Here is a 26,423-nt window from a genome sequence, read left to right as displayed (position 1 = left end):
CCTCCCATCTCCCTGAACATGCAGGAGGCCTGGCAGCCAAAGTGTCCACGTCAGACTTGGGCTTCTCCATACCCCAAATCTGCTCGCCTCTCAGAGGCTAACACTGAGCCTTCCAAACCCATCCCTCCTGTGACACTTGCCCCTGGAGCCCTGGGGCAGCTAAATCTGCCCTGCACAGCCCTCCTCCAGTGCCAGCCTCGGGGACACTGCTGCAGCTTCCTCTGCCCAGGCTGCCTCCTGGGAGCAGGGACCTGACAGTTCTGGATACATCTCCAGCCCCGGGACAGGTGCCTGGGGCAGAGCCAAGCAGGTGAGCCTGGGAGCCATCTCAGCTGGATTTCCAGGGCCTGTACCCACAACCCCTGGTGCTCGTGGCCCATTGAATTGATTTGACAGTTCCCTAGAGGCTCATGGCTGGGTGTGAAGACCCCAGGGCTCCAGGAGCACAGGGCAGGCTGACGAGCAGGCACAGGCAGGGCTGAGCACAGTCACAATCCCGCCAATCCACTGCGACCTGGGCAGCTTCCTGTGCCCCCTGCAGTGCCCTTGGGTCTTCAGGCCCACTGGTCCCACCTCTGGGATCTTCCCTGCTCCACATAGACCTGCTCGCTAATGCTCTTGGGCCAGTGAGGAGTTGCCTTAAAACTTAAATGATCAAGTTTTTAAAAAGTCAAATACATATTAGAAGCAGATTGGATTGTTACGGTGAGGTTTTCGTTTGCATTATTTATATCTTTGTATTCAAAGCATTGGATACATTTGGACAACTTGCAGACCTCTGGCTCCTTATTTAGGAGTCGTATGTAGGTTTTTTGATGTTTTTTACATCCGGTAGGAAATGTCAGTGGCTCAAAGGTGAAAATGTACGTATCGTCTATTACTATATACCAAAGTAATTTGGAACTGTGTGTTCTAATTGCTGTTGTCTAATGTCACTAACAGAAGCAACCTTTAAGGCTACATTCATCATGTACAACTTTTCATAAAAACCATCTGAGCTTTCTAAACACTAACTCAAAATAACATACCAAACGTGTACAGTCCCCATTCCTGCCAGAAATAAACGCAAGTCAGTTCCCACTGAACTGTAGGCGGCTGACCCGGCACCCGGGGCCATCTGAGCTTCCATTCCTTCCCCGAAAGGCTTTGTAAGTCCCTTTAAAACAAGTCTGTTTACGTTAGTATGAACTCCAGCCCAGAGGCCTGGAGGCACAGCGTAGACCTTCAAGAACTGCCTACTATGGGATATGTTTAAATCGGAGCAGAGGAAAATGCTAATTTACTGGGACCTGTTCCCTGGCAGCCTGTTCTGTGGCTTTTCTTCTCTTGCAAGTATAGCACATAGATTTGGGGGTTTGGGAGGGACCCAGGAAGTGCAGACAATGAAACCTACTTGTCAATATGCATCGTATGGTGGCCCAGCGGAGGCCAGGGCCTTTGGGAGCTCCTGGCTCTACGCCACACTGAGCTTGCGTTCATCCCACTGCCCTCTGTGTGGTGCTCTGGGGTTGTCTCGGGGGCTTCTGAACCTTTGCCATTGTGAGCTGCTCGCCTGCCAGCCAGGATGTGCTCACAGTATGCACACCCGGCGTAGTAGGTGACGTGGTCAGAGTCAGACATGTTCCCAGTCCCAAGGCAAATAGACATGACTTGGGGTTACCTGCCTTTTCCATCACCACCCTCCCGTTGTTGGTGGGTTGTCTACCTGCACCTCCTTCCCCCACACCAAGCGCTGGCAACCAGTAAAGCACACTGTACCCAGTACCCCCCGCAGAGCACTCCTCCCTCCTCTTCCCTGTCCCCGTGGGCACTGACTGCTACACACCCCCACCCCCCGTACACCACACCTCCTCTTAGAATGGAGCCTGGCCATGTGCTCCTTAGCTGCTTTTGCATCCTGGGCGCTTCCTGGGCAGGCAGCTGGATGCTGGTCGATGTAATGGCGTGGCTCTGCCATAGCCAGGTGGGCGCTTATAGCTCAGTGGGTTAGATAGCAGCCAGAGTGGGCTGTGGTCATTATATCTTTTTTTTTTTGCAGGATAAGTAACCTGTTTCTTGCTCACATGTGGACTGAGAGGAAGTCAGTGGTTTCATGTCTGGGTGACATTAATTGTCTCCAGGCTTTCCGTTTAGATTAACATGTGGTTGGGATGTGAACAGAGGAGGTGGGAGACCATGAATACAGGGCTCCATGGCCGGTTCCTGGGGGTACTGTTTCATACTGATTTGTGTTGGGAGCAATCCCAGTGTGGATTTACCATTAATCAAGGATTTCTGGATGGAGCTCGCTGCCCAACTCAGGTGGGAGCCAACACTATGGCAGCAGCTTTTGAGAAAAGAAAAAAAACTTTTATCTGTGAGTTGACCGGCCAGCAAAGAAGGCAAGGCTCCAACCTGCCTGCCCATCCAGGTTCGGGGTGGGGTTTTCAGGGCTTTCAGCACCGGACCTTCCTGGACAGCGGACCCTGTGCCTCTGAAAGGGCCAGTGTTCAGTGTCTGGTCCTGTCCTGGCCCTTTGCCTCCAGGGTGGGAGCTGGGAAGGGCTCACAGGTGTCCCTCCTGGGTGTGTGTCCCAGGTTTGAACTTTGGTTCCGGTCCTCATGGGAAACTGGACAGGATCATTCTGAGGCAGTTCTCCGGTTACAAGCAGATGTGGGTTGGGCAGGGACATCGGTGACCTCTGAGTCCTCGCTGGCCCCTGCAGGAGAACCCTCAGGGCATAGAGGCCACAGCCTGTGGCTCCCCAAATGCCTAGAACTTTCCTTAGAATTCTGGGCTTAGGAAGTGCTCTTTTGCACAACAGCCCAGGTGAGGAAGGGAGGGAAATGGATTTGAGGCTGGGGCTCAGGGACTTTGAGCCCTTCCTGGAAAACGCCACGCTCTGAGACGTCCGGAACCCGGACACCTTCCTGGTGGGCGGCCTTGAGGAGTGCCTTGGGCAGTGAGCTCCTCAGGACCTCCTCTGCTTGCCACCTGCTCTGTGCACTCTTGTACAAGCCTCTATGCCTTGTTTTTTCAGGTCTGTCTTCCAGTTCCCAAATTTTCTCTCAAACCTTCTGATCTCTGTGGACCTCTTTTGGGCATTTAACTTCAACAGTTGTCATTTTCATTGTCAAACACCCTGCGGGGTACTTTTTCAAATCTGCCACCTATTTCCTCTTTTCTTTATGCAGCTCTTACTTCTCTAGTTTCATAGTAGTCTGGCATCTCGTACTAGGACTTCCCAGTGCCTGAGAGTCCATTACTATCGGTTCTGCTGGCTCGCTCTCATGGATTTTTCTTGCTTTTAGGGGATTTTTGAGTCATGAGCTCATATATGTGTGGGCTCACTTTTTGGAACTCCTGTGGGCCTCTGTTGAGCTGCTTTCTCCCCAGAAGGACTTGTGTTGTGGCCACCTGGACTGGGGATTCTCTGAGTGGCTCAGCCCTGCCCACAGCAGCAGTGGCATTTGCTGATGCTCCCCACTCCTGTCCCCTTTCCCCTCAGGGACTCCCCTTACTTCTTAGGGATCAGCAATATATAAGAAAGCATGTTTGTTACTGTACTGTCTTCACAGTTTTTCTATAAACCTAAAGCTGTTCTAAAAAATAAAGTCTACTTTTAAAAAGCACATTTGTTGAACTTTCCCCAGATCTGCTTGCTCTGCACCAAAGGCCTCATAGGCTGGAGTCACAGCCTCCTACTAGAGCCTTCAGCGGGTGCAGTGAGCCCACGCTGCTCACCTCATCCACGTGGTCCCCACCACCCTCCCCTCTTGGCCCCACGGGCATCCACTCGCAGCCGCCACCTTCTCCAGCTCTGGCTTCAGTGACACCCTCTCCTGGACCTTATTTCATGCATTTGGGGATCTGTGTAGAGGCTTTCAGCGCCTTCTGTTTTGTCTACTGAAGCCTGAGAACTTGGTTTTAATCATGACTAACCTGAAGTGAGCCATGACCCTCACATTCATGAGGCTTACATTTTAGGATTCACTCTTCAGGTGTAATTGCTGACAGTTGCTGCTTTTGTGTGGGCCACGCAGATCGCCTTCCCTTAGTCTCGGAGCAATTTGCCCTTGATATTTTCTAATGTCTAATGCAGCTAGGTGACTGATGGTGAGTGTAGAGAGGGACAGCCATGCAGACGCCTCTGTCCACCCTGGGAGGAGACCCGCCTGCTTCTCTGATGGAAGCCAGACCTTGCGTCGAGGGCCAGTAGCCAAGGATGGGCTGCGGGCTGCTCTTTTGCAAGATGACAGTTTAAAAACTGGACACACAACAGGGCATGTTTTACTACTGAGAGTTATTGATAAGGTGCCAGGACAGTTTCAAAGTGTATCTGACCCAGGACTCAGGACAGTTTGAGACAGTGGCCACCCTTTGCCTAGCCCATCAGGAAGCAGCTCCCTCCCGCTGTCCAAGGTTGGGCCCTCCTTGGGGAGTAGGGTGGTCGCTTAGCTGGGTTGTCTGGTCTTGCAGGTGTAAGTCCCCCCAGGTGAGGGCTGAGACCAGGTCTGCTCAGAATGGGAGAGGCCCACATCTTCCATGCGGGCTGGGGTGGCAAGGTTTGGGGGCTACAGCCTCGGGGTGCATGATCAAGGAGAAAGTACAGAATGCCAGCTGATGCAGGGCAGTGTTTCCCAGCTCAGATACACGTGCGTGCTACCCCTTCAGGGGCCTGTCGGGGGTCTTCACTGGGAGCCTGGCCAACCCCAGGTGCCTCTGGGCTTTGCTTGTTGGCATTTTGGCATGAAGGGTCTTAAACAGGACCTCCGTTTATTGGGGGGCCCAGGGTCTGGGAGGGGGCATCGTGTGTTGCCTCCGAGGCACCAGTCTGGGTGCTCTTGTCATCCTGTCCTCTCCCTCTGTCAGTCACCGTCCCCTCCCTCTGTCACCATGCCTCTAGCAAAGCCCTCCCCACTTCCTGACCTCCAGGCTCACCTCCCTCCGCAGAGCAGTGGTAGATCCATTTCCAAGCTGGAGTCCTGGGCTCTGCAGTAGGACTGAGCCCCAGGGAGGCGGCCTCTGCAGTGGCTGAGAAGCACGGGAGTTACTCTTAGTTTGGAGTTGAGAGGTTTCTATGCACACTGTCCCCCGACCCTGCTGCCTTTGGGGCCTGGGCCTGCGTGCTGTTCTCCAGGGCTGTGGCCTATGCTGTGACCAGGACATCTCAACAAGGGTACAAGTAACCCTGTGTCGCACTCGCTCTCCTCCAAGCTCCTCAGCCTGGGCTCCCCCCCCTTCCCCAGATTTGTCTCCCTCCCTGTGTCCTGATGGGAGTGACCATCCCAGGGAGGCAGCCTCAGAGCTGCCTAATGCACGCGCATTCCCAAATGGAGCTTCCCATCCACCTGTGCCTCGCAGGACTACAGTAGCCTTTGTAGTTCTGAGGGCCTCTCATTCCAGGACTTCCCTCCACAGCTGCCTCCTCCAGCGCTGGCTGCAGCACAGGCCTTGTCCCGGTGCCTCTGAGCCAGCCCCCTCCTCTCCTCCAGCCTCACCCTCTCCCTCGTGCCCTCCTTGGAAACTCGCCCCACCTGCCTGCTGCAGCCACCCTCCTGCACCCGGCTGTGGCTGGGCGGGTGGTCTGCCATCCGGGGAGCTGTCTGAGCTCTCTGGGCCTGGGGTCTGCCCTGGACAGTGGAGATGGGACTAGTAGCCTGGTACCGAGGGTGCAGGCACTGAGTGGGATGTGTTGTGCCCAGGGTAGCACTGGCACCAGGCACAGCCCACTTGCAAGCCGGCGGCACTGAACGGACTGTTGGCAGGCTGCCTGCCTCCTTGACACAGTGCGTGCCCCCAGCCTGCAGCCCTCGGCTCCTCAGACTGAAGGCGTTCTCGCTGAGGCTCTTACTAAGACTGCAAGGTCCAACATGCTGGGATTTGTTCTTTTCCGATGAAAGTGACGATGACTTCCGCCCCGTCCTCATGTGGCCTGGCTCACCTGCCGGCCTGGGCGGAGTTCGCTCAGGAAGTGGGAGCGAACCTGACTCATTGAGGTGTCTGGCTTTCCGGGGCACCTTCAGGGAGAGCCAGAGCCTCTCTGACACGCTCCCGGCCCGGTTTTGTTCCTCAGAGGGATATGCTGTTTCCCGACTTTTGTCATGAGCTTAATTAACTCATGTCTCTCTCTCTTTTCTTTCAGTCTGCAACTGTATCTGATGGTGGTAAGTCACAATTTCTGATGTATATTTTTATTATTTTTAATGATGTTTTCAAATTGTGAAAGTGTATTTGCCTTTGACTCACTCACAGTAGGTGTTTTCTTTGCCATTTCTGTCCTGTGGGGGAGGGTTTCAGGGCAAATTTGGGGGAGCTTCCCTCACCCCCAGTCGCCGCAGCATGTACTGTGGAAGTCGTTCCCCACAGAGACATACCGTGGACCGGAATTTCGGCGTGACGGCCACCTGCGCTGGGCAAGGCGCACCTGGGCTCGGCAAGTCGGGGCCTGCTGTGCGGTGGCAGAACCAGCTCTGAACCCCTGGGGGAGCGCAGCGCTCCTGCTGAGTGCGAGCGATTCCGGAAATTCGGGCCACACTCGGAGCTGCCAAACTTCCCTTTCTTAGGAAAGTGTCCCAGGTGGATCAAGTGCTGCGGGGGGAGGAGGAATAATACTTTATCTTTAAATAATTCTGTGCCGGGAATTGTGTGAATGGGACAGACCCAGAAAGGAGACGGCCTCATGCCGTTGAGGCGCTCCCGACACTTACTTGGAGTTCAGGGTTTGCTCTGAACTCCAAGGTAATTTGGGGAATTTCTTCCAAATAGTCTCTGATTCTTATAGTACTCACAAAGGTCCTTATGCTTAAAGGTTGGTGTGGTTTTTTTTATATGTTTAATTATTCTTCTGTCTTCTGAGAGTTGAGTTTTATAATTTATCAAAAGGTACCAGCCCTTTCTTTCATTTATGTGCTGGCTGTGGTCTGAAGTCCAGATGGCAGCCAGCCGCCGAGGGGGCAGCGGGCTGGAGCAGCCCTCTCACTGCCAGCTAGAGGGGAGCCAGAGTCATTTCCTTGGCACTGTGTGTTGTCCCACAACCCCGGGCTTCTCATGGGCCCGAGAAAGGGTTGGTCTCCGGGGGGGGGGGGGGGGGGGGGTCCTGAGGGCTAGCCCTGGGCAGGGAGGGCACACACCTGCAACCACAGGTGTGCTCACACCTGGCGCTGAGACTGGACAGGTCCTGAATTTGTGTTTGGGGATTTATTTCTTTAATAAAAGGAATTGTGTTACCTATTTATGTGCAGTGATAACCATGTCATTTAATCTGTCCTAAGCCAGAGGTGGGAATAACTTCCTTAAAAAGCAGTAGGACCTGTCAGCAAATCCAGGATGGAGCGAGTGGTTTTATGAGACCTGTCCCTGCTCACCCGTCCTGCTGTGCTCTGGCCTCTTTTCTGTAAGGGACTCATTTCTGCAGGAGACTTGCCACTTTGAGATGTTGATTTACTGTGCTTAGTTCAATTGTAAACATTAAGCTTTCTTGTCTCTGAGATTTTCTTCTGTCAGCAGTAGATGCAAGGACCTTAAGGAGTTTTATAATAAGTCTGCTTTATACTTTTTTGAAAGCTGAACTTCCCAAGCGTGGGAAGCCCCTGACTCACAGCCACTGTCCTTTCTGAGGAAGTGGTGTCCTGGCTGGTGGCAGTAGTTCCCCTCCGTGGGGGCTTCCCACCCCCGGGTCCCGCCTCCTCTTCCCGCTTCAGACCCTGGTACCCCTGGGTGGGCCTGGTCCCTGGAGCCCCTCTACAGCAGAGCGGAAGGAGAGGGCCACGGCTCCGGGAGCAGGCCCTGAATTTCAGACACTGCGCCAGGCACCTTAGACACATCTCTCTTAGTCTGCGTTATGTTTTCATTATTTTTCCTTCTTCGGTTTCTTCACTCATTATAAGTAAGAAGGAAAGGTCCTCTCATTTAATTTGCTCTTTAGCTCTAGGTCGCTAGATGACATTCTGCCGTCTTCATTGGCGCAGACCTTGAGGCAGGAGGAGGGCCGACTGCTCAGGGCCACAGAGACACCTAGTGAAGTGGCTGCCCCGCAGGAGCCCGCGGCTGCCGAGGCTTGTGTGCTCTCGCTTCCCACCCCGTTGCCCCCAGGAGCCCCTGCAGTTCCTGACACCACCTCCGAGGTATGCCTCCGGGAAAGAGGAGACCCCACCCATCCACCCTCCCAGTGGTGGACAGGAGTGCGTTGAGAGGATCAGGCAGAAACTCAGAATGTTTCCACATAGAGGTGTGTTGTGTCCCTGTTGGGCGGGACGTCCTGGCTCACCCCCGGGGCCTGAGGCTCCGGCAGCACAGTTTGGGGAGAACACCTCAGCTCCGGCCAGTGACCCGGGCCCACTTGGAAAGTGCGACTCACAGGGGTGGTCTCGCCGTCCACTTCCTCCAAAATAGTGTGTCAGTCTTGTCACTGAGGACATTTGCGCTCATTTAGCTCTGTATCCCGTCTCACAGTGACACCTTTATTCCGTGTGCTCACTGTGTAGTGTTGTGGCTTTATTTTAGGGAAGTTGGACAATGCTACTTTTGGAGTCTTTGTTGACTCCAGGGGTTTTCCCTTTCTCAGGAGAGGGGCTCCAGCACCAGTGCCCCAGGCCAAGGCTGCCCCTGAAGGAGGGGGTGTGGCCAGTCTGCGGGGTTGAGCGGCTGGGCTGAGGTCCAGGGAGGCAGGCCCGCCTCAAGGAAAGGAAGAGAGTCCAGCATTGAGGGCTCTACAGTGCACTGACCTACCTGCCTCGTGGGACCCCCAGCACCCCAGACGTGTGTACACAGGACCCCTGGCACTCCAGCAGCAGCATGAGGAGGGGCGGCCGCAGTCGGGAGCAAATAGTGGGGACCCTCCCGTGTTGACAGGACAGCCCCGGCCTCTGCTCCAGGCTTTGCACCTCGAAGCATTATTGTGACAGAGTTGGTTCTTATTTTTTCCTTCATTTTTTTCTCTGTACTGAGCAGCTTTGCCAGGACTCCCCTTCCCACCAACTCATACATCATCAGGGGTTACATGTTCTCTGCCATTTCTGGATCTGACTTATGAAGTGGAGAACTTGGGGTGTCAGACGCCCACATCCTCAGGCACATGTCAGGCTGTGAGTGTGGGAAAGTCCACGAGGGAGCTCAGCTCTGGCCTCCGGGTCTGCGACACGTCCACGTGACACTTCCATTTTGGCTGCTTCACAAACACTCCAGCTTAACTTGTCCAGGCTTGCTCTCGGCTTCCCCCAACTCAGGCTGGTCCCAGAGTCTCCCATTGGGGTTCATCTGTGTCCATGGCCGTGTCCGTGTCCGTGACCTTCTGCAGCCAGGCCCCCCAAGGCTGCACGTCTCCCACTCCCTTCACCTGCGCTCCTGTCCCACCCACTTTGTTCCTTGATCTAACAGCCAACCTGGCAGCACCCTCCACCCACTCAGAGCTGCCGTGGGGCTTGTTAGCACTTCCTCCTGCCTCAGCAGGCACCATCCCCTCACTTTGGCCTCCCAGGACCCCTCAGGCACATGGGGTCTCCACCGCCAGCATGCTGTCCCCCTGCTGTCCCCCCTCCCGCGGCAGCCCCTCAAACAAGCCTGCGCTGACCAGCAGCCCTTATCCTGGGTATCAGCCCAGCTTCATTTCCTTCCACAGCGGACACAGGCCTGTCATTTTAATTTTTATGTGTCATTGGTTTTGTTTGCTCCCCCACCCACTGGAAAGCCGCTCCAGGGCTGTGGCACAGGAAGTACTGTAGAGCCAACGAGTGAATTAAGCATTCACCATGCGCGGACGTCAGCCAGCGCAGGGCAGAGGACCTGGGTCAGGACAGTGGCTTGCAGAGTTTCCTTTTCAGCGAAGCCTCTCAAAGGACAAGCAGACAGCAGGGGAGAGTGCACTGGAAGCAGCACAGAAGCGGCAGTGCGCGGGTGGCACCCGGCAGCTTGTCTCTCTGGGCCACGGGCGAGCCGGCTGCCTCTTCCTGCCGGCTCAGCCGGCGCTCCGCGGGCAAGGCCGGGCCGTTCTGTCTCCGCCACCGGCTGTGTCAGTCACCTCTTCTTAGCAGAGACAAATCGTTTTGAAGTAGATTGTAAACTCCATGCCGTAAACTCACAAGCAGTCATCTCTCATATTTCTGATTATTGTTTTAACAGAGAAACTTGGACTTTTTTGAAATTAGAGGTAATATCTGAGAAAACAATGTGCCTTCTTAAATTTTTGTTTGTTTTCCAAATGGAGGTGGCCTCTGATTTTAAACCTGCTTTTCTCCGTTGACCCTTTTCTTGTGGAGTGTGATGGGAATCGAGCGACAGGGCGTCGGGCAGCTTGGGAAGGGACAGGGAAGGTGTGTGGTGAAGCTTCTTGTCACCTGGCAGCCGAGGAGCCCTGACCCACCAGAGTGCGCACAGCTGTGCTGGGTTTCACCCCCCGGGGACACTGACCTTGGCTTTGTAAACTCTGGGCCACGCCTGCCCCAGCTCAGTCCCTGGAGCTCACAGCAGAGACTCACCACCTGCTCCTTAGTGCCTTTGTAACTGGTAGCTAGAGTTCGGCTGGCAGGTTAGGGTTAATCATTGTCATCAGAGTGGAAGACACGTAAAGACATCATTTTAAGCCAATCATTGTAAATCACTAAAATGGCCTTGTCAAAGAGGAGGGTTGTAGTTCAGGTCACGTGTCCGTGGTTGGCTTAGCACTTGGCCTGCCTGTGCTGTCCCGACTTGCCTCTGGTATTGGTAACTACTTCCTGGACAGGAGTTCCTTTTTCTGTCTTTTAAAACTTATTATTTTAATTTTTTCCAGCTTTGTTGAAGCACAATTGACAAATAAACTTGTATGTGTTTAAGGTATACGATGTGATGATCTGATTTGAAATACGTTGTGAAATGATCACCACATCAAGCTGACACCTCCATCATCTCACATAGTTACCTTTGTTGTTGTTTCTGTAATGAGAACTCTTCAGACCTACTGTCTTAGTGAATTTCAAGTACACAATACATTATTATTAGCTGTGGTCACGGCACTGGACTACAGATCCCAAAACAGTCATCTTCCAGCTGAAGCTTTGTGTCCCTTGGCCAGCGCCTTCCCCCGCCCCTGCCTCCAGCTCCTGGTAACAGCAGTTGACTCTCTGCCTCTGTGAATCTGACTTCTTCAGATCCCACAGAGAAGTGAGGTCGTGCAGCATTTGGCTTTCTGTTTGTCTCATTTCCCATAGCTCTGTGTCCTCTGGGCTCATCTGTGCTGCTGAAAGGCAGGGCCTTCATTTTCTGTTTCAGACGGAGCGATAGTCCATCGTATGCATACACCACAGTCCATCCACTCGTGTGCCAGTGGGCACAGGTGATTTCCAGGTCTTGCCTATTGTGAACAGTGCTGCAGTGAACATGGGGTGTAGGTATCTTTTGAGATCCTGATGTCAGTTCCTTTGGATATATACCCAGAAGTGGAATTGCTGGATCATATGGTAGATATATTTTCAATTTTTTGAGGAACCTTTATACTGTTTTCCACAGTGGCTCCACCAAATTATGCTCCCACCAATAGTGCACAAGCATTCCCTTTCTCCACATGCTCACCAACACTTATCTCTTGTCTCTTTGATAATCAGCATCCTAACAGGTGTGAGGTGATACCTCACGTGGTTTTGATTAGTGATGCTGAGAATGTTTTCATGTACCTGTTGACCATTTATGTCTTCTTTGGAAAGATGTCCACTCAGGTCCTCTACCCATTTTTAGCCTGGTCTTTGGGTATTTTGTTATTGACTAGGGTGAGCTCCTTGTATATTTTGGATATGACCCTTTGTCACATATGGTTTGCAGATTTTCTACAGAGGGATTGCTCACCATGTGGTCCCCACTGAGCAGCTCAGACTTTTGGCCCCTGGCACTTTCTGAGTGAGGCCCAGTGGCTGGACAAGGCCAGTGAGGAGGCCCGAGGAGGCCACAGCTCCCTAGAGAGCATGTGCTGAGTGCCAGCCCTGTGCCTGTCACGTTACTTGCTCTGTTTGGTTTCCGTCACAATGACCCCAGGTGGGCAGGTCCCAGACTGCCTCCACTGGCACAAAGTGTAACTATAGCAGCATTTCCAGAGCCCTTGGGCTGCTGGCCTCAGTGTGTGTTAAGTGGAGGCAGGAAGGCTCACCGTTGGTCCTTTGCCAGCCTGCACGTCTCTGCGTCTGTGTGTTGCTTCACCAGAGAGCTTTCTAAGAGCCCACAGGGTGTTCTGTGCTCCACGTTTCTGCTGCTTTGAGAAAATCAGTCAGTTTTCATTATACTTAAAAGCAACTTGGTTTTAAAGGTCTTTTTCCAGCATCCATTAATTTGATTTTCAGGCTATTTTGACTATTTTTTACTTTTTATTGGTTCTGTAATAGTATTGGTTTTGTCCTCAGTTTCTTTAGTCAGCTCTGCATTCTCCCCTTTCTCTCATAGAACATGAAGAATTTTAAAGTTCTTCAGGCTGTGTTTTATTCCAGACCAGGCTTTGTGTTTGCCTTTTGCATGTTATATACCTCCTTTCATCCATCCACCCCCCCCATCCACCTACCATCCACCCACCCACCCACCCATCCACCCACCATCTATCCATCTACCCACCATCTACCCACCCACCCATCCATCCACCCACCATCCATCCACCATCCATCCACCCATCCACCCACTATCCATCCATCTACCCACCGTCTATCCACGATCCATCTATCCACCCACTGACCCACCCATCCACCATCCATCCACCCACCACCCATCCACCCACCACCCATCCACCCATCAATGCATCTTCCCATCTACATATGTCAGCTGTCCCTGTGGCTCTGATCACTGTGATTTCTGGCACTGACATTCTCAAGCCCAGAGAGACAGCGGCACTGAGCCCATGCCCTTCTTGCCTGAGCTGAGGTCCTCAGTGCCAACTGGGGTTGTACCCACAGGGGTTTTTCCTTGGCTTCCTCTGGCTTCCCCATTGTCCTGCCTGCTTTGTTTGGGGGGAGGCGGCAAAGTTACAGTCAGAGATCGATACTGTCCCTGTTGCTAGTGCACGTTTTCTAGGAATGAGGTGCCGGTGTTGGTGGGCTGGCCCGGCTGCTGCAAGAGTTATCATTCCAGGACATTGAACGGCTTAGCACCCTGCTGACCAGTGTTCCCTTGGCCACAGAAGAAACAGACGTGTCAGGACCTCCCTAGAGCTGTTAGGGTCGTCCCAGGGTGCCTTCCCCAGATGGAAATCTGGAGTAGTCCTCGCAGACTCCCAGTATGCGCAGTCTCAGCGTCCCCTCCCACAGCTGCTTCCCCACGTAGTCTATCCATAAGCCCCCAATGGGACCTCCTGCTGAGCTGTGGGTGCGTATCAGTGACAGCGGATGAGATGAGACGACATCCTGACACAAGTCACTTCATTATGTCAAAACAACTTTACTTTTAAAAACAACTTTTTTGTCTTTATCACAAAGAAGTTGATTAAAACAACCACTGAAGTTGCGAAGAAGTGGATCTGAACTGACTGAGCCAGTACCAGCGCCGCCTTAGTGAGAGCTCAGGATCTCCCTGGCTCGCTCCTCCCGGGACGCCTGCTGGGAGCTGGGGGTGGGGGTCACATAGGCAGCCTCTCCAAACCTTCAGAAAGCCCCTCCCCTACCTTATTTCTTTCTCGTGTTTGAAACTGGTATGAGACTCTGCACACTCCTCTTGTTGCTTTGGTTAAGTTTGTAGCTGATTTTCACCCCCTCTCCCGCCTGCGTGGGTGGGGCAAGGAGGGTCTCTGGTCGGTGTCCAGGTGCCCACACACCTGGGAGCTGTTGCGTGCACGTCTGTTTGGTTCCTCAGAACTTTCAGTAGGAGCATCCCCGCGTCCCCTTCACCTGCTCCTCCGGGGACAGGGTGGTCCAGCCACTCCGTCTCCAGGACTCAGCAGGACTCTGCTCCCAGCAGTTTGAACACAGCCGGCCAGGGTTGGGCAAGCTCACTAGGCATGGCTGCTCCTAATCCCCCGCCGACCCCCGAGAACGATGGTGGGCACGCATCGGTCAGATCCAAGGGAACCCCCACTTCCCACCTCCAGTCTCGGGGTCTCTCTCTCTCCTTCCCACCTACATCTGAGCCCCAGCTCCCTGCCTGGGTCTGTCTGACGTTGCTTTCTAGAAAGAGATTGGTGGTGCAGTCTTGGGAACATAGGGGCCACTCCATCATCCTGCACGTGGGAGGGAGTACAAGTCACAGAACTGCTCCCTGGGCCTTCGGTCGTTGGCTGGCAGTACCTGTGCCCGTGTAGCTCCATGTGCTGCTCATCCCTCATGGGAGTGGGGGGCGACCCCGCCAAGGAAGGGGAGGCGTGGGCTCTGCCCCCATCTGCACAGCTCACAGGCCAACCTCTGAGGGCATGTTCCTCTCCCTCTGTGCCCTCGTCTCTGCTCCACCCATGTGCCAGGGCCACTGTGCCAGGGCAGGGCAGGGCAGGGCAGGGCAGAGGGACCTCGTGGTGACCTAGAACCTTGCTGCCACCTTGGGACCAGCACAGTGAGAGTAAGTCGGGGGCTAAGCTGCATCCCTCCTTCACATCTAACTAAGGTACTGTGCTTGTGTGGCTTTGGCAAGTGGATTTGCATTCTCCGTCATGATGGGAGAGGAGGAACGTGGAGCTCAGCACAGAGCCGGGGGTTTGCAGAATTCTGGTGACTTTGCATTTTCCTTCTCAGAAAGACAGTGCAGCCTAATTGCATATTTTTCAAACATATTTGCTAAGTAGTGGAGATGGGTTATGGTGGTTTATACTTTGCTGTGTGAGAAGGTTGTTTAAGACAGAACTCTGCAGTTTGGTTTAATGTGTCACATTCTTTATGGTTTGCTTTGGAGCTTAAAAATGATACCCAGATACCGCAGTGTATTTCTAGGGTGCAAAGCACTAGAATCTGAAAGCACCAGGCGGACTGCGGGCTTCGCTTTGGAAGCGGAGACTCGATTTCTGCCAAGATGCCTTCCAGCGCACTTCCTTTTTTCAGTGCTATAAGGTGTCTGGAGAGAGTTTTTATTAGTAATTATTTATATTGTGGAATTTTTTTCAAGCACAGAAGTTTAAAAGTAGTTAAGACCAGTGACCACGTACCTACTTCCAAGAAGTAATGTGTGTTAACACTTGGGTCTGTTTTGTCTCAGTGGAGGTCCCCTTGGTCCCCTTCTGTGTCTATTCCTTTCTCCCCAGAGGCCTTCCCCGCCAGCAGGTGTGTATCCTTCCCGCTGCAAGGGAACCCACCGGCCGGACTCCTGGTGGGGCCTCTCTTGTGAAACTAGCGGGAAAGCTGTAAGGGCTGTCGCAGGGAGCCCCGTGTGCCCTTCAGGGGCAGTCTGCCTCTGGATCTGGGACCTGGTTACACGAGAGTGTTCACCTGTGAAAATCCAGGGAGCTATACACTATAAAAAGATAAAGCCTGGGCCTCTGGGCATACCACGTGGGAGAGAGCTTTTAAGGTTTTCTCTTTACTGCTGGTTTTCAGCAATTTAATTATGACAAGTCTTGGGTCGGTTTTGTGTGTGCTGTTTGGAGTTCGTTGAGAGTCAGATGTTTTTCACCCCTCCCGCCGTTGGGGACTTTACTTACCAGTACACTAGCCTAGGTGAGTTTTTCCTACAGGCCATTGAGGTGTGTTCACTGTCAGCCCCTTTTCTCTCCGTACGCTTCATGTTTCGTAGTTTCTTCTGCTCTTTAAGTTCTCTGAAGTGTTCTTCTGCACGCCTAATATGCTCTCATTTCCATCCCATGAACCATTCATTTCAGAGATTGTGTTTTAGTTGTTGATCTTTACCCGAGGATATTTTTCCATTGATTTTAGATGGGGGGGGAATGTCGATGTGAGGGAGATACATCGACTGGTTGCCTCCCACACATGCCTCTAGCAGAGCTGGGGATCAAACCTGTAACCCAGGTACATGCCCTTGACCAGGAATTGAACCCATGACCCTTCATGGTGCAGGCCGATGCTCTAACCACTGAGCCACACCAGCCAGGGCCAGAGGTGGTATTTTTATCTCTAGCAGTGCCTTTTGGCTTTTATAGCCCTTCCTTCATGCTCTCATTGTGTTCACACTTCCCTTGAACCCTTGAGCACGTGGACAGCATCTCCAAGCGTCTTCACCTTCCTCGTCTGCTGGCACATCATGGCTGTCACTCCTGGGTCTGTTCTGTTGACCGAGTTTTCCCATGGTTACGGGTCATATTCTTCTGTAACCTCACATGTCTGGTGATTGTTGGCTGGGTTTTGTTGCCTTCCTTTGAACTTAGAGGTTTCAGTAGGCAGTTAAGTTGCTTGTGGATTGGCTTGATTTGTTTGGGGCTTGTTTTAGGCTTTTTTAGGGCAAGTCTAATGTGGCTCTAACTATAGGCCGGCTTAGCCCCACTGTTTAAACCTAGCACATGTGGCCTCCTTTGAAGGCCAGGTGTTCAACGAGAACTGCTGGGGACTCGGCTCTCCCGGCCCTGGGAGTGCGGGAGTAGCCCAGCTGTTCTGCCCTCGTGGGGTTTCGCCCGCTTTGCCCACGCAGCTTCCAGTTCAGCAGTGGACTCAGCCGCCTTCTCCGCGAGCTCTCCCTCTGGCCCCCTGGCTCCGGTCGTGCTGGGCTGTAGTCCACGCTGCCCGCCTCCCTATCACGTGACAGTGTGTACCCCGAGCGGCGGCGCACAGGGGCGCGGGGTGCACAGGCCTCCCAGCGCCCTGCGTGGTGTTTCCTGCAGCTCTCCAGTGGCTGCAGGGCAGGCGGAGCTGTTTGCTCACAGGTCCCGACAGCGAGGGAGTCGGCGCCTCTTCACATTTTTCCACTGAACCTCCTCTTTTATGAAGTGCTTGTGCTAGACTTCTCGCTTTTCTGTTAGACCATCTACCTTTCCTTAATGATTTGTAGACATTTTATAAAACATACTTTGGAAACGACTCTTGTGTTGAGTTTATGCCAGCTCTGCAGCCTCCCTGTTCATTCTCTTAGTGGTGTCGTGATGACCAAAAATCCTTTGTTGTAATGCCACCCAATTGGCCCTTTGTCCTTTTGTAATGACTTCACGTCCTGTTAGAGGGGCGTGCCTTCCGAGACAGGCAGGTGAAACCACAGTTGTCTTACCTTCCACCTTGGACTCACCCTCTGGACTGGTTTGAGTATATGATGTGAGTTAGGGGAAAGATTTGTTTTCCCCACCCAAGGCCCAGTGGACCGAGCTCCATTTGTTGACAAGACGATCCTTTCCCCACGATTGAAGAAGCACCTTTATCAGGTAATCCTATATATGCGGGTCTGTTTCTGGCCTCTGGATTCTGTTCCATTGGTTTCTGCTCTGTCATTGGATCAGCGCCTCCTGTCGTAATTGCTGTCCCTCGGTGGTGTGTTCTGAGACTGGGAGTCAGGTCTCGGCTGTGTGTTCGCACCACTCTGGCTATTTGAGAGTCAGTGGCAGTTTCCAGTCGCCCTGGCTCTGCCTGCGCTGGGTGAAGGCAGCTCTTGGGGGTCTTCACGGTGGAAATGTCAGCATTATACTGGGTCCCTGGGCGTTAAACTGTTTTGTATACCTGTGATCTTTGTTATGTGGCTGTTCAACTGTCTTGCTCACTAAAAATCTTGGGTTTGTTCCCCTAGTGATAAGTACTAAATGTGAGTTGGTTTGTCTGCCTTTTGAAAACCATCTGTTTTAGGTGACTGACCTCTGTAAGTGTCCAAAACCAGCATGATCGGAGATTTTTTTTCAGGGATGTGCTCCCCTCAAGTAGACTGCATTGTTCAGAAGGAGGTAAGGGAGAAGCCAGTGACTTACCAGACTTGGCGAGGACGTGCATCTGAGGTGGCCTGTCACCTCGGAGAGAAGCAGGTGGTGAGGCCGTGAGTGCTGCCGGGTGACTGGCAAACAGGCGGGATGGATGTGAGGCGGGCCGCGGCAGAGGAGACAGGCCCATGTGTGCGTGCAGCCTCTTCAGCCAGAGTCAGCTCCGTGAGCAAAGCTGGGGCCTGGAAGCTGAGTTTGGGGAGATGAGAGGAACCCGGGGGAACCAGGGCAGGAGCCGCCAGGGGGAGCGGGATCGACTGTGTGTGTGTCCGTGAGCAGAGCGTGGACTCAGGTGAGAGGGGACCCAGAACCAACCTCCGGTTTCCCCTGGGCACCTGGGCGATGATCGTGGCTCCTGCGGGGGTGGGAAGAGGGGTGGGGAGAAACGGACAAGGGGCAATGGCAGAGGTCTGCGTTGGACCTGAGTTCGGTGCTTACTCAGTTTCTGAGTGGAGACAGTTGGACCAGTGGATATAGAATGCAGACGAGGGGTTAGGCCGGAAGCACACAGTGGGAATCAACAATCTGGCATGGATTTAATGTCCCGGTAGACTTAGAGATCATGCAGAAAAGGCGGGTCTCCGTCCTGGGAGACGGGGGCTGGAGAGAGGGCTCTGAGGCAATAGAGCATGTGGGGAGTGAGTGTGGACTCTGGGGTCAAACTGTCCAGGCGTAAACCCCAGCTCTGGCTGTGGGGCTTATCTCATCTGCACAATGGGGGACTAGGCCACCCTGCAGCAGTGGTGAGGGTTGCCTGTGTTAACATCTGGGATGCACGCAGAGCAGCACCTCACACGTAATAAAGAGCTAATGAGTGACAGCTACCTTTATTTTTATTTATTTATTTATTTATTTGTTTGTTTGTTTGTTTATTTATTTATTTTTTAAATATATCTTCATTGATTTCAGAGAGAGGAAAGGAGAGGGAGAGAGAGAGATAGAAACATCAATGATGAGAGAGTCATTGACCAAGCCTGCAACCTGGGCATGTGCCCCGACTGGGAATTGAACCCTGATCGCCTGGATCCTAGATCGATGCTCAACCGCTGAGCCACGCCGGGCCAGGCGACAGCTGCCTTTATCCATGTGACTGTTGTTGTTTTCATTGCTTCCAGTCTCGTTGGCCCAAAGTGGGTGAATTGCCTGGAGGGATCGGGTAGAGACAGAGCCTGGGTCAGGTCTGAAGATGGTTATAGGCCCAGAGGAGAGAAAGAACATTAGAGGAAGTAGACTCTCCGTTTAGTTTGTCAAAAATTCAGTTTCAAAACAGAACAACAGGAAGATGGAAAATAATTAAATGAAAGATCTAACAAACAGATACTAAGAAAGAAGAAAACTGTCCTGGCAATATGAATTCCAGATGAAGCAATTCACCATGAGAATATGAGAGGAGCAGAGAGGGTGTGTGCGTCAGAAATAGAGCATCACACTTAGAAATCAAATAGGTGCAACCACAGAAAAGGGGGCATGTGCCTTAGGGGACACTGTCCTATGCCCTTTCCACAAACTGAGAGATCAAGCTGCTAAAAAATGGTAAGATGAAAGAGCATTTGAATGATAAAATAGAAAAATTAAATCTAACATATATAGAGGAGAACTTTGCACCTAATAGAACATACTTTTTTCCAAAAAGGTGCAGTGAATGTTCACCAAAATTGACTGTATCCTATGCCAGAAATGCAGACGGTACAAATTTAAAAATATTCATAACACAGATCACATCTACTGAGAGCAGTGTAATTAAATAGAAATCAGTCACAAAAAGACAACAAAAATAATTCATACATTTGAAAGTTTAAAACTATGCTTCTGAATAATCCATGGGTCAAGCAGAAAATTAAAATGGAAATTGTATTACAATCCTGAACTGTTTAACAATCATAATGCTGCAGATGAACACCTGCGAGATACCGCCGAATGGTTTTCAGAGGAAAATTTGTAACATTAAATGTATATATTATAAAAGAAGAAAAGTTGGAAAATATAGGAAGTAAACTTTCAACACAGGAAGGTAGGGGAAAACAGCGAAATAAATGCAAGTTAAGATTAAGGAAGTCGGAAGGGTAAAGCAGAAACTAACAAAACAGAAAGCCAAACAAACAGTGACTAGTTGATTAATGAAACCAGAAGATAAGTCTTTGGCAAGTATGGTAAGTAAGGAGGGAGGAGCCCTGGCTGGCGCCACTCGGTTGACTGGACATCTTCCCGGGCACCAAAAGGTCCCTGGTTTGATTCCTGGTCAGGGCACATGCCCGGGTTGCAGGTTTGGTCCCCAGTTGGGATGCATGTGGGAGGCAGCTAGTCGATGCTTCTCTCTCACATGGATGCTTCTCTCTCTGTCCGCTCTCCCTCTCCCTAAAATCAGTAAAAAAAGAACACCTTCACAAAGATGCATTTTATTTGTTGAGGTGAAATACATTAATTCCACACAGAAATTACTTATGAAGTGGGTAATGTACTTTCTTTTCCATTGAAAGCCACATAATGAGTGAATTTGATTAGGGCTAACCTTTGAAAAATGCTCTGTGTCTCTTTTTGGCAAGTCCCAGAGGCTCCCTGTGGTCAGAAGATGCCTTCGGTCTGCTGGCCACGTGGTTGTAGCTGACAGCTCTGAGCCTAGAATCCTGGACATTCCTTCCATGTGCTAGGTGACAGCATTCATACGCGTCTGTCGTCACCACACTTCCCACAGCGGCCCTTTTCAGATGTTGCTCTGCCCACTCGCGGGGCCTGTGCACTCGCAGCATTTCCCGTCTGCCTGGCATTTTGCTCTCCAGAAGCACGTGCGCCTTGTCAGGCAGGACGTGGGTTCGCCTCTGCTCTGCCAGGACAGGCTCACTCCAGACTCTCCTAGTGATGACTCAGGAAAGGCTTGGAGTTCAGATTCCGTGCCCCCTTCCCACACGCACACGCACACATCTCCTCCGGCCCTCCGAGCACTGCAGGAGTGCACTGCACGAAGAGGGTTCCAGGGGAGGCGTGAGGCACTTACCTCCCCTCTGCGGCTGTGGAATCCGGTTGCGAGGCCCATGGCCTGTGATGTGGGAACCTCACCCGGAGCATGAGGAAGTCTCAGCACTGTCACTGACTAATCTCAGGCGGGTCGTAGGTCTTTAGGCCTCCACAGCCTCATCTGTAAAATGGGCTGGTTGGACTACATCACTAGTTTCTAGACTCTGCCTGAGGAGGTACCATGGAGTCTAATTATCAGTAGGGCCCGAGGCTCTGCTGGGTGAAGGTCCGTCCCATCTGTCTTTGTCTGAGTCCAGGTGGAGACTCAGGCCCCAGGATGTGATAGGTCTTGTGGGCCTGGATGTCCTTGTGCTGTGTTTTCCCATTAGGGGACAGACTGGCATTTGCAGGGATTGGGGCGGGAAGAAAAGTGTGTTTAAAGAGACACGACAGTTAAGTGAGCCCGAATTCGATCCTGGACTGGTGGGAAATAGTTAGAAGGGACATTATTAATGAAATTGGAGTGCAGACTGTTGTTTCCCTGTTTTGGTAGCTGTCGTACTGTGGTTATGAAAGGAAATGCCTGCACTCTTAGGAAATGCACACTGAAGTGTTTAGGGGCAAAGAGGTGATTCAGATAGTTTAGAGAGAGTTACATGTGTGCATGTGTGTGCATGTGTAAAGAGTATGATTATGCATGTGCAAGTGAGTGTGAGCATGTGTGTGCATGAGAGTGTGTGTATGCTCATGTGTGTATAGGGTGTGTGCGTGCATGAGTGTGAATGAATGTGTGTGTAAATGTGAGTGAATGAATGTGTGCACCTGTGTGTGTGAACGTCTGAGTGTGTGAATGTGCATGTGAGTAAATGTGTGAGTGTGTGTGTGAGTGAATGTGAGTGAATGTGAGTGTGTGTGTGCGTGAATGTGTGTGTGTTAAGGGGAAGAGTGGAAAGGGGAGTGAGGGAGACAGGGACTGATAGAGCAGAGGGAAACGCAGACAGCGGGGCTGCGAGGTATCTGGGCTCCTCTTATTGTTCTCATGACCTTTCTGCAGGTTTGAAGTTTACATCAAATAAAAAGTCCCGAACAGGGGACGCTTGAGGAAAGGGCGTTTCCAGGGTGCGTGAAGGTGCTCTCCCGCGGCACCTGTCTGCCCGGGTCACAGCCCTGCCAACAGCTCTGCCTGCTGAGCACCAGCCATGCCCCCTGTGGTTCCAGGGGCGCTCACGCCAGTGCCATGCTGGCACACGATCCCGAGGGGACAGGCCCAGAGGGCCAGCGCCAGGGAGGGCAGAGCCTGACTCACCCCGCTGCCCCTGCTCTGCGGCCTCCCCGGGCATGGTCCTGGGGGTGTCCTGCACTGCAGGAACTGGAGGCCAAAGGACATTGACGGGAAGGTGAGCCACTGAGGCTCAGCTCCATCGGTGGGCCCTTCCCAGGGTGTTTTCTTGGGCAGTGTTGAAGTTGATGTAACATCTTATACTGGGCTGTGGCCCTTTGTTCCCAGCCTCGGTCGGCAGCAGGGCCTCCGGGACCGCGCCCTGCGTCCTGTGCGGACGCCCCTCCCAGGACGAAGCGGTGCCACAGCGCAGTGGCCCGCTGCCTGGTGCTTTCCCTGCCACCACGCAGCGTCTGCTGGTCGCTCACCGTGAGGGGTACCTGAGATGACAGTGTGTTTAGACTGAAGATACGTAGGAAGATAAGAGTTTACACCCTTATAAATATAAGAAGCTACAGGTATTTATTTTTCCTCACCGCTGCTAGTTTAACAAAACCCAGTTCCCGAGGCAGAGCAGCGAGGTGGAGGCCCAGCCTGCAGTGCGTCCGGGGCACGTCTGCATGCGCCGGGCTGTAAATAATTCACTCATCGCAGCAGCGGGTAAAGGGCTCCTGTAAATTATACATGTGTCCTCCATGCGGCTTTGTGCTGCGTGCACTATTGGTTTCCCTCTGGAGCCTGCAGGGAGTCGCCTTTGTCCGCCTGGGCCACTGCATCGCTGGAGAAAGGGCACTAATTTGCCTCCTTGGGGAGCGAACTAAGGAACAATGTGTGTGGCCCGAGCCTTTGCCTGGGGCCCCGGGGGCTGTGCCGGCTGACCCTGGTATGGATTCAGAGGGGTGGTTTGCGGTGAATGGTTGGAAGTATTTGGTTAAATGGCATCACAGTGGCTCTTATCAGCTCTACCCAGGTAAAGTCCCTTGTGATCTGTGCACCTTGTGGTTGGCGGGGGCAGGCTGGCTGTGCGGCCTCCAGGTATGTGTGCAGGGCTGAGTCCCTGGGGGTGGTGCAGACATTGCCTGTGCTTGGTCCGGGTGAGGTAGTCTGGTGGACAGTAGTGGATAAAGCCCGGGTTATAGAATTAGCTCTGACATTTAATACTGCAGCATTATTATTATTATTTGCAACAGGCAACCTATGTCTGTGTCCAACCAACTTATGGGGGAGGCATTTCCAGTTTCAGCAAATCTGAAACAGGCTTTAAAAACTTTCCCACCGGGAAAGTGTTCCTTTCACTCACTTGGTTAATAGAAAGAAAAAAGAAACCACGGCAGGGACACCAAAACCAGGACGTGTCCTCTAAAGTGACAGGCTGGGCGGAGAGGTGGGTTCCCCCGGGGGCAGTTCCTTTGGCTCGAGTGCAGGTGCTGGTTTCCCACACGCCTGACACCCAGAGAGCACCGGCAGCAGGCGAGACGCGGGGGACGCCCCTCTGCCGGCCTTGGAGGGGGTGGGAGTCCTGGCGCACGCGGAGCTTCATTTCAGGCTCCAGGCCAGCCTTCGTGGACGGGCGGGCAGCCTCTTCCCTGTGTCGGGGCAGGCCCAGAGTGGCCCGGGGGGTGCAGCGCGCGATTCGGAACTGACCATGGGTTTCCAGACGAGGGACCTGCGTGTGTGTGAGGACACGGGCGGTGCTGGGCTTTGTAACCCACATGGGCAGCTCCGCCTTAGCGTCCCTGTGAGGGGGCTCCCCGCCTGCACGTGACTGTCCACCGTCGGGGGATTCACTCGGAGGTCCTGGGAGGGAAAGACCTCTGTCGGTAGGCTCTGTGCAGTGGCCATGCTCTCACGGGCCCTGGCTGTCGCAGAAGGAAATGGCCAGTCACGGCCTCGGGTGTGTGTGGCCTGGCCTCCCCGGTCACTGTGTCGGCTGTCTCGTCTGTAAGCTCCCCTGGGTTTTGAGTTGAGGGCCAGGAAGCAGGCATTGGGGTGCTTCAGTCAGAAACAAAACAGCGGTGGGTGCGTTTCCAGGAGAGAAGGGAGGGTGTGGGAGGAAGGAGCAGGAAGGCTCCTGACTTCGTGGGCTCGGGAGAGCGAGGAGCCCTGGAGTGGAGGTGGGAGGAGGCGCGCACCCTTCTCAGCAGAGCGGACAGCTTCTCCTCCATGTGGCCGTGCGCGTGCTCCTGGGAGGGGAGACAGACCCTCGAAACGACTCTGCTTGTTGTGTTGGAATCCAAACACCTTTCATTTGAGAAATCAAAGCTCCACACCCTTCATGCGGTTCAGCTGCTCTGTCTGCAGTTGCTGCCGGTCTTTTCCTCTTTGCCTTCCCGGCCTCACAGTCCAGGCCACCAGCACCCTCAGCTGGCTTGTCCGGACAAGCACTGGAAGAAGAAAAGTCTCCTCTTGATATTCCTGGCTTTCACTGTCCCTCAGGGCACAGGCCACACTGCTCCTGGGCTCAGGTCACTCCTGTCACAGGGCCTTTGCATGTGCCTGTCCCGTCCTGGAAGGCTTTTCGTGCTTCCCCAAGGTTGGTTAACCTCTGCTCATCCCTCAGTTCTCAGGCCAACCTTTATTGCCTCAAGGGCAGGTGTTTTGGTGCTAATACAGAGTGTTTTAAAAATAGATTATTTTTTGTGTGAGATCACCTTGTTTATCAACATAAAGGCACCAGGGTGCCTTTGCTCAGATCCGCTGATGGTGGTGTTTGCCTATCAGCAGGTACGAATGGCTTCAGCTTATTGCTGATTAAATTGGACATGTCCCCATGAGGTTAGGAGCCATCTCAAGCCCTCACTGGTGACTGTCCATATTTTCCTTCGATTAATTGATTTTTCTTACTGATGTGTAGGTCCTTTCAAATATAAAGAAAATTAGTCCTTCGTGTGTGTGATGTGTTATGTGTATTTTCCCACGGTTACTTTTTTTGTCTTTTGACTTAGCTGATGGTGTTTTTTACATACAGAGATTTTACTTTATTTTATTTTTATTGAGGCACAGTGATGTTCGACATTATGTTGGTTTCCGGTGGACAGCGATGATTTGATATGTGTACGTATTGCGAAGCGGTCACCACAGGGGGTCTAGTTAACATCCCTCACCTCACATGGTTACAAAAATCATTTTTCTTGGATGAGAACTTTTTTCAAAATTTACTGATTTTAGAGAGAGGGAAGGGAGAAGCATGGATTTGTTGTTCCACTTATTGATGCAGTCCTTGGTTGGTTCTTGGTGCGCCCTGGCTGGGGGTCGAACACGCTCCAGCCAGCTGAGCGACCAGCCAGGGCCCTGAAGAGGTCTTTAAGGCCTGTTCCCGTCGCAGCTTTCAAGTATGCACATAGTGTGTTAGCTGCCGTCACCATGCTGTTCATTACGCCTCCGGGACTCATTCTTTTTATAGCTGAAGCTTCTACCTTTGACCCCTCCACCCATCTCACCACCCCCACCGCCCCACCGCTGGTGACCACCAGTCTCTTGTCCGTTGACTCATTGTTTTCATGGCTCCGGCCTGTGTCGTCTGGCTCACTCAGGTGCTTCAGAATATGACCCCATGTTTTCTTCTCGTGTTTCCTGATTCCGTCTTTACACGTGAATCCCTGGTGCGGGGGGTTTACTTCAGTGCGCTGGAAGGGATCGATTGCGTTTCTCAGATGGCCATCCGGCCACGCCTGCGCCGCCGACTGAGTAGCCCGGCTGTGCTCTGTCCAGCAATGGGCCTGTTTCTGCACCAGCGCCAACCTCCACCTCCTGGGGACCGGGGTGTGACGTGTCTGATGTTAGGTGGGGCTGCCCTGCTCATCCCTTGTCTGTTTGTTTTCCTATGTTTAGGTTTAGTTTCCACATGAACTTTCACACTCAGCTCGTCTAGTTCTCATAAAACGTTATTGTGATGGTGTTTAGCCCCTCGAGGCTCCTGTTACTAGGCAGACCTCAGACTTAGAGCCGGGCCTTGTCCCGGACCCCAGCCCCGGGGGGGGGGGATAGAGAGAGAGAGGGAGAGATAGGGAGAGCATGTGTGTGAGCATGCGTGTGAGTGCATGCGGGAGTGTTTCCTACATTCTGTCGACGCATGAAACCTCCACACCTGTAGAGCATTTTTGTTATAAGAGTTTATTTGAGCCAAACCAACAGCATGTGCCAGGGAGCAGATCACAGGTGCTTCAGAGTAAGTTTGCAGCTCCCTTGTGCACTTGGGGTTAAGGAGGGGAGGAAGGTGCAGGAGGTGGGGGAGAGCAGGACGGGTCAGATGGCAGCACCCTTAGGGTCATGTGCCCTGCTCCAGGGTGGCTGTGGCTTAAAGGAGGCAAGTCAAAGGCGTGTTAACCTAAAGGCACAAAAACAAGGGCAGGGCTGGCTTCAGGCAAAGATAAGCCTCTTACTAAACAAGTAGGGGCCTGGGGCTGACTCCCCACCAGGTCCTGCCCAGTTAGGGCTTTATGATCAGATCACCTGGGAGGTTACTTTTGAAAGAAGCCCGTTCGTGCACAGTCCTGACATGTG

The 26,423-nt window shown here is 52.7% G+C and overlaps 1 protein-coding gene across 1 annotated transcript in view; it reads left to right on the top strand.

The window, feature by feature from the left end:
* RGS12 (regulator of G protein signaling 12) overlaps nt 1–26,423 on the top strand; it is a 79,830-nt gene that overhangs the window by 33,864 nt on the left and 19,543 nt on the right. The window contains exon 4 of the mRNA XM_087828418.1: nt 6,125–6,146. Within this exon, the coding sequence (XP_087684544.1) occupies nt 6,125–6,146 (22 nt within the window). The remainder of the gene's footprint in view (nt 1–6,124; nt 6,147–26,423) is intronic.

The sequence above is a fragment of the Miniopterus natalensis genome, chromosome 1, assembly GCF_054644295.1.
Source record: "Miniopterus natalensis isolate mMinNat1 chromosome 1, mMinNat1.hap1, whole genome shotgun sequence".
NCBI lineage: Eukaryota > Metazoa > Chordata > Mammalia > Chiroptera > Miniopteridae > Miniopterus > Miniopterus natalensis.
This window is presented reverse-complemented; position numbering and strand designations above follow the sequence as displayed.